The 9,408-nt window shown below is 48.4% G+C and overlaps 4 protein-coding genes across 4 annotated transcripts; 2 read left to right on the forward strand and 2 right to left on the reverse strand.

Annotated features, from left to right (window-relative positions):
- Positions 1-320: 320 nt before the first annotated feature.
- Positions 321-1,888, forward strand: H257_15085 (hypothetical protein; the record flags this gene model as incomplete). Its single annotated transcript, XM_009843073.1, has 4 exons — positions 321-611; positions 1,038-1,203; positions 1,243-1,379; positions 1,433-1,888. The coding sequence occupies 4 exons, from the start codon at positions 321-323 to the stop codon at positions 1,886-1,888; spliced, it is 1,050 nt and encodes a 349-aa protein (XP_009841375.1).
- A 504-nt stretch (positions 1,889-2,392) lies between these two features.
- H257_15086 (hypothetical protein) lies at positions 2,393-3,048 on the reverse strand. The gene is made up of 2 exons (XM_009843074.1): positions 2,633-3,048; positions 2,393-2,584 (listed from the first exon to the last, which is right to left on the reverse strand). Exons 1-2 carry the CDS (start codon positions 3,038-3,040, stop codon positions 2,546-2,548), a joined length of 447 nt encoding a protein of 148 aa, XP_009841376.1. The 5' UTR covers positions 3,041-3,048; the 3' UTR covers positions 2,393-2,545.
- An 81-nt stretch (positions 3,049-3,129) lies between these two features.
- Positions 3,130-5,294, forward strand: H257_15087 (hypothetical protein). Its single transcript, XM_009843075.1, has 5 exons — positions 3,130-3,640; positions 3,721-3,953; positions 4,034-4,180; positions 4,412-4,581; positions 4,934-5,294. Exons 1-5 carry the CDS (start codon positions 3,160-3,162, stop codon positions 5,247-5,249), a joined length of 1,347 nt encoding a protein of 448 aa, XP_009841377.1. The 5' UTR covers positions 3,130-3,159; the 3' UTR covers positions 5,250-5,294.
- A 1,410-nt stretch (positions 5,295-6,704) lies between these two features.
- Positions 6,705-8,849, reverse strand: H257_15088 (hypothetical protein; the record flags this gene model as incomplete). Its single annotated transcript, XM_009843076.1, has 4 exons — positions 6,705-6,831; positions 7,658-7,818; positions 8,417-8,709; positions 8,795-8,849. The coding sequence occupies 4 exons, from the start codon at positions 8,847-8,849 to the stop codon at positions 6,705-6,707; spliced, it is 636 nt and encodes a 211-aa protein (XP_009841378.1).
- Between the last annotated feature and the right edge of the window lie 559 nt (positions 8,850-9,408).

Below are 9,408 nucleotides of genomic sequence, written 5' to 3' on the forward strand. Positions count from 1 at the left end.
ACTTGTTAGTGACAGACATGAAAAGTTGACCTTTCTCATGTGTTTGCCCGTAAAGCCAGGGGGAATCAATCCTCCACATGTTTCGACGGGTATTGGTCGCTCAACTCAGGCTCCGATGATGCTGTTTAAGACAACTACGTAGTATTAGTACTTACTACTGCTACAACTAGTAGTAGTTGGCAATGACCAACCGAGCAATCCTTTGCACAGAGACAAGACAAACAGGTACAACCACCAACACTAGATTCCCGCCCCCCCCCGAAACGATAGACTTAAGCACAAGGAAACGTCTCGTTTTTGATCATGTGATTAACCTGATCATGGCTTACGCAGGGCTCAACACTGCTTTGACTTCGTCGTACAAGACCAGGACGAGGGCTGACCCGGACCCGCGGAGGACGTTGGAGCCCGCGCCTTTGAAGTACGCCGGCGCACCCCCTTCGGTCGTCCAAATCGTACGCCAACAGTGCCACGTGTTCGCGTACAACACGTCCGGGCGACCCACTTGCATCATCATGCGACGCCGCACCGTGTCCAGCGGGTACGACAGCAGCCCCGCCACGGTCTGCACCGTTTGCGTGACGATCCATTTTTACCACACGTGGGCGTCAGTAACTTACTGTTAGTACTAACGTTACATGGCACTAGTACTAGTTTTAGTATTTGGGATGTAGGTATGATTCATCCAGTGGTCTTCGGGAAGTACAATGCAGTTCGAACACTTTTCGCTTGAGCTTTTACCTTCACTACAGAATCGTAAAAATACTGAGATCCAGTACCTAACGCCACGATTTCAACATATCAGGCCCAAACGTAGCCCTAATCCTCCCACCACGCGACATCCCACCCATGCAGCCCCCCAGCCGAGACAAGTCCACATCTTGCTCCAATTTGACCTCCACATCGCTTTACGAGCACCAGTTTGTTTGGATTGCAGTAATGGGGAAAAGTGCTCATTGTTCGTTTGACCATGACGTCCCAAAACCAACAAAGCCGTCCCAACCCTTCCCCGTCGTTTCTTGTCGACTTTATCGCAGGGGGGGTATCGGGGGGGATCGCCAAGACTGCCACGGCGCCCATCGAGCGCGTCAGGTTTCCTGCAAGTGCAAGCTGCGTCGACCCAAATCAAGCAGCCGTACACCGGCATCCTCAACTGCTTTGTCCGCGTGTTTCACGAACAAGGCCTGGCGTCGTTCTGGCGAGGTAACTTGGCCAACGTCGTGCGCTAATTTCCCACCCAAGCGCTCAACTTTGCCACGAAGGACAAGTACAAACAGCTCTTCTTGCCCACCGGATCCAAGGAAAATATGGGGTTTTGGTGGTTCTTTCTCTGCAACATGGCCGCAGGGGGGGCTGCCGGGGCCAACTCCCTCGCCGCGGTGTACCCGCTAGATTTTGCCCGCACCCGGCTCGGGGCCGACGTCGGTGTCAGCAGCACCCCCGCGTCCACCGTGGGTTGTGGCACTGCCTCACGGACATGTACGCCACGAGCGGCCTCCGGGGGCTGTACTGGGGGTTCGGGGTGTCTATGGGGGGGATCATCGTGTACCGCGCGTCGCTCTTTGGCGGGTACGACACCGCTCGAGACGTGTGGCTGACCAAGGACGCCCCCTTGTGGCAAAAATGGATCGTCGCGCAAACGGTGCAGACCGTGGCGGGGCTGCTGTCGTACCCGCTGGACACGGTGCGGCGTCGCATGATGATGCAAGTGGGTCGCCCGGACGTGTTGTACGCGAACACGTGGCACTGTTGGCGTACGATTTGGACGACCGAAGGGGGTGCGCCGGCGTACTTCAAAGGCGCGGGCTCCAACGTCCTCCGCGGGTCCGGGTCAGCCCTCGTCCTGGTCTTGTACGACGAAGTCAAAGCAGTGTTGAGCCCTGCGTAAGCCATGATCAGGTTAATCACATGATCAAAAACGAGACGTTTCCTTGTGCTTAAGTCTATCGTTTCGGGGGGGGGCGGGAATCTAGTGTTGGTGGTTGTACCTGTTTGTCTTGTCTCTGTGCAAAGGATTGCTCGGTTGGTCATTGCCAACTACTACTAGTTGTAGCAGTAGTAAGTACTAATACTACGTAGTTGTCTTAAACAGCATCATCGGAGCCTGAGTTGAGCGACCAATACCCGTCGAAACATGTGGAGGATTGATTCCCCCCGGCTTTACGGGCAAACACATGAGAAAGGTCAACTTTTCATGTCTGTCACTAACACGTTGTCCCCCAAAGCACGAAGCATGGTCGAAGTGTGGGCTCCTTCGGAGCCTTTCATTGGGTCACCCCATAGCGCAAGAATTGCATTGTCTGTTAGCACTACATCCAATTCTAAAATGACTCACCCCCACATGTCGATGAAATTCTTTCATCGCAGCATCCCCCCCCTCTCCAACCACCAATTCGACCGTAACGTTATAACTTCTTTGATGGTCAGTTTAATGACAACTTACACGGTAGAACCATGAAGATGGGAATCATGGTGGTCCGTGTTAATCCATTTCAAGTAGTGCCAATGGAGTCGTCGTGGTTGCCGGAACAAGACATGCAGCATTCTACCGGGGCTGCGGTGGCTTTGGCCGTCGATCCAGCACCTGTATTCGCACGAGTGAGATCGATAAGTCAAGGAAACGAGGACGTACCATGAGTCCAGATGAGTCCTTTGTATACACGTAGTTGCTGACGTTGGGATTCTCCTTGAACACCATCGTGAATTCACCCACCCGCTCGAGACGTCCGGTGGGCGTCAAGCTCACGACCAAGTGGGTGTTGTGGAAGACGAGTGCAGCATTCTCGACACTCAGGATATCTCCAAAGTTCAGACATTGTGCCACGGATCGCTTCAAGAGCAACGTTGCCGCCGCTGTGTCGTCGGCAATGAGCACTGATACGTACGCCGACGTGGAGGTCTGCAAGTCGTCCATGTCGAGCACAATCACCTGGAGGTGCACCACTAACTTATCCTTGTCGCCCTTGGACTTCTCTACAAGGAGAGGGAAGTCGCGGACCCGCGTCGGCGGCGGCGTGCTGCTACGGCGCTTTAGGGACATCGCAAAATTGGATTTCCATGCATTCAATAAGGTATCCCCTTTCTCGTTTGTAATTCGTTAAAATAGAAAGGTACCTAATCGAGAATTGGAGCAATCACATTTTCACGACCAATTGATCCATGTTCAAGCCGCGGTCCGTCGAGGCCGTCACGGAAGCTCTCAAGGAAGATGCCAATGATGGTACCGTGATCATTGACTACAAAGGACAGAAGGGTCGCGCCGCGCATGAGCGCAAACTCCTAAAGAAGGATGCAGCTCCATTACCTGCCTCGGAAGGTGTCGTGGCCAAGTTGGCAACGCTGCAACGAGGAATCTTGAGCGAGACCAGGTTTTCTGCCGGCAACATTCAGCCCACCCGTCTACAAGTCACAGGAACGTCGGGCAATGACAATGTCGTCGAGTTTGTGTACGCCACGGGGCGCCAAATCTTCGAGACGCATGTGCCGCTGGGGCTGTCGGCCGACGAGCAGGAACGTGTGACGCTCGGGACGCAAGGCGCCAACATCTCCAACATCGTACAGATGAAAGCGCCGACGTCACGTCCGCTGGTCGCAGAGGAGGTGCTGCACAAGGCGGAGATCCAATCCCTCGCACACAAGGGTATGTGTGTATGCACGGCGAACGTCGTGCCATATCATTCGCTCCCATGAATGTCCATGATGAAATGGTGGTGATGGTAGGTCCATTGGTGGCCTCAGTGGACGCGCGCGGCGTGGCTGTGCTGTACACCGCATCGAGCGGCGCCGTGAACACGGACGATATCCACGACAACGACGAGGAATCAAGTGGGGAGTCATCGAGAAAGAAGTTGAAAGCGGCAGACTGTCGCGCGACGGGCCACGTGCTGAGTGGCGACGGCGGGACCCCCGAGCTTGGCTGGGCTGGCATCGCATTCAACCCCGTGTCGAACCAGGTGTGACGATTGTCGTCACCACCTATCGTCACCCCAGTTGTCGTCACCACCTATCGTCACCCCAGTTGTCGTCACCGTAGATTGTCACAGCGCATAGCTTCACCAAGGCCGTTCGCTTTTACGACAGCCACACGCTTCAGACGACGCATGTGCAAACGTCGTTGCTCATGCCCACGGCGCTGGCGTACTCGTCCTCGTCGACGCTAGTCGTGGCGGAGTACAATCAGGTAAAAAACATGAGCAATACTATAATATATATGATTATGCTTGAATAGTTTGCAATATATGACGCCCTAACATCCTATCCAAACTGAATCGTGTGTCTGTACGAGCCTGTGTATAACGGTTATATATATAACCATTGTACACAGGCTCGTCAGATATATTATTTCCAAATATATATATATTTGTATGTTTGTAATACAATATATGTTTGATGTTGTTGTTGTCTGTGGTAGATGTCGATATGGGACTCCAAATCACACCAGCGCATCGCCCGCGAAGGGCTGCCGTCGCTCGGATGTGTGCATGCGGTCGCGTGGTCGTTGGATGGCAACTCGGTAGCTATTGGGGGTGAAGACAAGATCGCGTACATTTACGACACGCGCAAGTGGAAGCTCCGTTCCTTGTACGATATATATATATATATATATTGCATTCCCATTGACATGCCTTTTTATATATATTGCGTACCCATGGGAATGCATATTCCATACCCATTGAAATGATTTTTTCATTATATAGAATATATGTTATATATATTATATTCTATATAAAAAACGCTATATAATATGCCTATCCATTGGGAATGCCTTTTTCTATGTATATATATATATAAATATACTGAACCCCGATATATATATATATATATATATCAGGATTCAGAAAATAAATAACATGCAATTTCCCGTTATATATATAGTGCGATACCCCATAGGATGGTAGGATTTACTTTAATGTATGTGGTGTAATGCATGCAGGTGGCGCTGTCCGTTAAAGTACGAGTTGGCGTACCTGGCATTCTCGCCGACGGACCCGACGCTGTGCTACGTGGCAGGTCTGGACAACGAGCTCATGGTGGGCACGTTCGACGGGGCGGAGAAGAAGAAGCACGCGGCCAAGGAACACTCGCCGTCCATCCTTCAGATGAACCACCACCTCGGCTTCCGCGGGGACTCGCGGTGGATTGGGGTGGACGTGATCCGAGACGGCAGCGGAGGACATGACTTGGCCGTCGGCGCGTGCGAGAGCGGCAGCGTGTACGCTATTCAACCGGCCCAGCACATGTTGGGATAGACTTAAGATGTGAAATGCTAAAATACTTGAAACGAGTTCGGCGATGGCCCTTTGAAGGTTGCCAGGCAGCTTATATATACTAGTATATATATATTGCATTGTAATTGGTTGGGTACGCCACAACGATGATGAGGAGACATAATGTGTTGTCGAGGGTTATGTTGTACAGTACAGGCATAACGTTACATTATGTACTAATTCAATGAAAATAAGAAGAATGGCGTTCATAATTGGACATTTGTTCGAGGTTGTTGGTAGTACTTACTGTACTATATATACTATACGTAACGTTATATGAATAGTGTGCTTCTTACAGAGGAGAGTTAATGCAGTTGGTTGGACTTCAAATCATGTCGAAATTCGTACTACGTAGTATTGGTGTTGATGGAAAATGAACTAAAAGAGTGAAAATATCCAAATGCGTCTGAAAACAGTTCCGAGACACTATATTTTATCCAGTTACCTCTCAAAATGGAAATGAAATTGCAGGTAATTGAAATTTTCAGAGGGATTGTTTTCTACCAATCATGTATCGATGCAATGAACCACGTTGTCACATACTAGTAGTACTATTAATACTATTAATACGTAGTAGTAGTGTAAGGTAATCCATCACTATCGCGAACGCTTTTGTGCACTAAAATGTCAAATGTTTGAAGCACTCCACCACAAAAAGTCCCTCGAATAAAAAAAGCTAACATAGCGTTGGAAAATATAAATCCAGTTGCACGTTTTTAGTGCCAAGAAGTAATTTGTAGCAATTTGTATTTTGAAATTATAACGTAACGTTAAAGAATTGATGAAACGTTTTTGGCTTTGTATTTCGCGAACGGCATTATAATAAGATACAAGTTGAAATTTGTATTGGACTGCATAAAAATGAACATAGTTTTGGACTTCAAGGTGGTGTTGGCTGAATATAATCATATCCAATGAAAACTCCTCATTACAGAATGAAGCCATTGGATTGGATATAATGACAAGCGTTCGCGATATTGATGGATTACCTTAGAGCATCTCCACCGCGCCCAGTAAATTGGCCAATCAGTAAATCTGTGTGCTGATTTACTGAAATTTTACTGAAATATTTTCGCACCGCGCCAGTATCCGGTACAGTACTTTGCTGACCAGCAAATATTCCAGTAAAAGTCACACAGATTTGATGGACTTGTACTGGATTTGCTGGAGTCAGTATCCGGTTATAGTGGCCGGATAGAGACATCGGTGCATAAACACGGAGCAGCGAAGCCTCAGGTAGGTCGAGGTGCAGTCGTGGCGGCCCTGGCACGGTATGTATGCCGCAGTCAATAGCTTATGACTTATGTGGTGATGACTCTTGCGGCGTAGGTCAGTTGCGGCCAATAGCGCATTCGCCTACGGTCGATGCTGCCGTGATGCCGTGATAAGTTTACTGTTAGGCGGCAGCATCGAACGCACGCGAATGCGATCGATTGCTTATTTGCGCCGGTCCGAGCCCGGTCCGAGGCCGATCCTGCCGTGGTTGGCGGTGTCTGTCTTGTGGCGGTCGAAGTTGCATGGCTTGCCGCATTGGCGAGAGTCGTGCGGCAGTCGGTGGGTATGTCTTCGCGACAGGTGGCCGTGTTGTTAATGTTTCAGGACCCATGTCATCGACTACAACTCGACAGGACCCGCGCCATTGACTGCTGCATTACCAAGGTCAATAGCGCGGGTCCAATCGAGCTGGCAGATGCCTATTATGTCTGTATATCACCGTACTCCGTTTACTTGTTCACGAGAAACTGCAGTTGATGCCATTCCTGGTGATAAGGATAACTTTGTACATATGCATGCATGATGCGCATCATTGCGTGCCATTCCTGGAGGTGAAGCATACCTCATTGGCAAAATCAACGCGGGTTGATAGCACCTGGTGGAATGATGGTGAATTTACTGGCTGAAAATGGGCTTTTTGCGGTGCGAATTATCCTGAATTATCAGTCCATTACAATACTGGAGGTTGTTATCCGAACACTATGCGGATATTGGTGTGTCGATTTACTGGAATGCGGTGGAGATGCTCTTATATTAGTAAGATTGGTCAGGAGAGCTACACATTTGCGGAGGGCATGTTCAAGTTGCTGCTAACTGTAAATCTACGAAAACCGATACTATGGTTGCACAAAACTCCATACAATTGGTACGTTCGTGTCAACTGTACTTGGATTCATAGCGTTCAGTGTTGGAATAACGCCGACGAGCTCCGATTATCAGAGTTTTTATGTGTGGGAAACGACGGACCAAGTGAACAAACCCTGAAAAACGTTCACAGTAGTCGACAGCTTGGAGGGTGCCTGCCAAAAAAGAATCGTAATATAGAGTTTTTCTAACTTTCCACAACATAGCTGCATATTTAGATGCGACCAATAAGAAGAGAGAAAAAATGTTACTTCCCTGATTCTGAACTGTCCGACTCGCTACTGCTGCTATCGCTGTTGCTGTCGTTGCTGTCATCACTGTTGTCATCGTCGCTGTCACTCGCGTCGACCACACCATCTCGATAGGTTGAAAAGGTCACTGTGGTAAGGTGGTGTGTAAACCACTTCATGCCCTGCGGCACGCACCAGCGTTACAACCTCGATGTCAATCTTATCGACATGCACACTAAGCTTTTTCCATAGTGCAGCTTTCGTATCATTTATGAAAGAAATGCCGTACGTAGTGCAAGCATTCTGTAGGACACTCTTCTTTTGTCCATACTTAGGTGTACCCGTAGGGAGACCTTTATGGTATTTTGCATTGTCCATTACTATAACAGCGTTTTGCAATCCACGACCCCTTATTTCTAAAAGAAGTTTGGTAAACCAACAGACAAAATATGCATGGTCAAACATTCCGTGATAGTCCTTTGTTTCAGGTCTTCCAGTTCGTTTTCCCCCTTGAAATATATCTAAGCATAAGAGTCGGCTATCCATACAACCACTGTCTAGAATAGCAGCAATGAAACAAAATCTTTCACCTTTGTGTTTTTCTTTCACTCAACATCAAGGTCATCATTCGGATCAAATAATGAATCATCATGCCGGCTATAATGGTAATGAATATAACTCTCATCCGAATATATAACAGGCCGTCGGTTGACATCGCCCGATAAAACATCACACATTTCAGAAATATACATATGACGATGCTGAATATTATCATCGGACATGCTGCGTGGAGGATTCCGATTCCGGATCGAAATCCAGGCGGTTTTCAGACCGCAAAAAGTAGGCAACGTCCTTGGCGACGGTGCGTTGTCGGTCTTGACGACGATGGCGGACGAATTCTTGAATCAGGTCGGACGTCACCGGCAGTCGTGTGCGGTGGGACATGTCCCGTGATGCTTGGGGCTTAGTCGTGGTGGTGCCGCGCTGGATGAACTCCTTCCACACTTGTAGGACTAGTTGCTCCTTGCGGTGCAGTAGGCGGGCGGCTGCCGAGGTTCCATCTTGGCGGAGAACTGCATTGGCCATTATTATATCGAGAATCTCGTTCTTTGAGACGTATCCCGATTCGTCCAACGGGAGCGAGCCATCTTTACGTACGCAGTGGCGCGGTCGATGTCGCTCGCTGGGTGGGTTTCCGTGGGGGTTTTTGCATGTGTAATGCTTGAAGGTTTTATTGGGTTTTTGCCTGTCCTTTTCAGCGATTGTATAGTGTGTCAAAGTGTATTTGGTATGAGGGTGAAATTTGACAGGTTTTCAAATTTTGAACAATGATATCTTAGGGTGTATGCGGTTTCAAGATAACATTGTTTTGTACGTTTTTAGCGTCTTCGGAGCGCTACATTTTTCGTATTCACCTTTTCTTGATTATGTTTTTGTAGGAAAAGTTATGGCCAAAGGCACCCTCGAGACTGTCGACCACTGTCAATAATAATCTGGATACCGTTCAACCAAGACTGAAAACCGTTCATTAACCAGAAAAAGCAAGGTGAAATAGGCAATTTTGTATGCTGCGCAAGGTGAACCACCTTGCGAATTCCATAAATAATTCTGAAATTGTATAGTTTCAATTGAATATAGCTTCAAGTTTGTATTGATGATTTTTATTTTTCATGTGTCTATCTCTTTTTGGAATTCGCAAGGCAGGTCACCTTGCGAATTCAAAATTGTCCAATTTTGTCCAATCAGATGCGGTGAAATCACGAAAATCGCTG

Source organism: Aphanomyces astaci (genome assembly GCF_000520075.1).
Source record: "Aphanomyces astaci strain APO3 unplaced genomic scaffold supercont1.66, whole genome shotgun sequence".
In the NCBI taxonomy this organism is placed as follows: domain Eukaryota; phylum Oomycota; class Saprolegniomycetes; order Saprolegniales; family Verrucalvaceae; genus Aphanomyces; species Aphanomyces astaci.

What these genes read in the sequence shown, in the direction of transcription:
- H257_15086 (XM_009843074.1), bottom strand. Translation starts at nt 3,040, where the DNA reads ATGTCCCTAAAGCGCCGTAGCAGCACGCCGCCGCCGACGCGGGTCCGC. An exon ending in AGGACTCATCTGGACTCATG is followed by an intron (nt 2,585 to 2,632) that starts GTACGTCCTCGT and finishes GTGCGAATACAG; the next exon opens with GTGCTGGATCGACGGCCAAA.
- H257_15087 (XM_009843075.1), top strand. Translation starts at nt 3,160, where the DNA reads ATGTTCAAGCCGCGGTCCGTCGAGGCCGTCACGGAAGCTCTCAAGGAA. An exon ending in TCGTGGCGGAGTACAATCAG is followed by an intron (nt 4,181 to 4,411) that starts GTAAAAAACATG and finishes TGTCTGTGGTAG; the next exon opens with ATGTCGATATGGGACTCCAA. An exon ending in AAGTGGAAGCTCCGTTCCTT is followed by an intron (nt 4,582 to 4,933) that starts GTACGATATATA and finishes TAATGCATGCAG; the next exon opens with GTGGCGCTGTCCGTTAAAGT.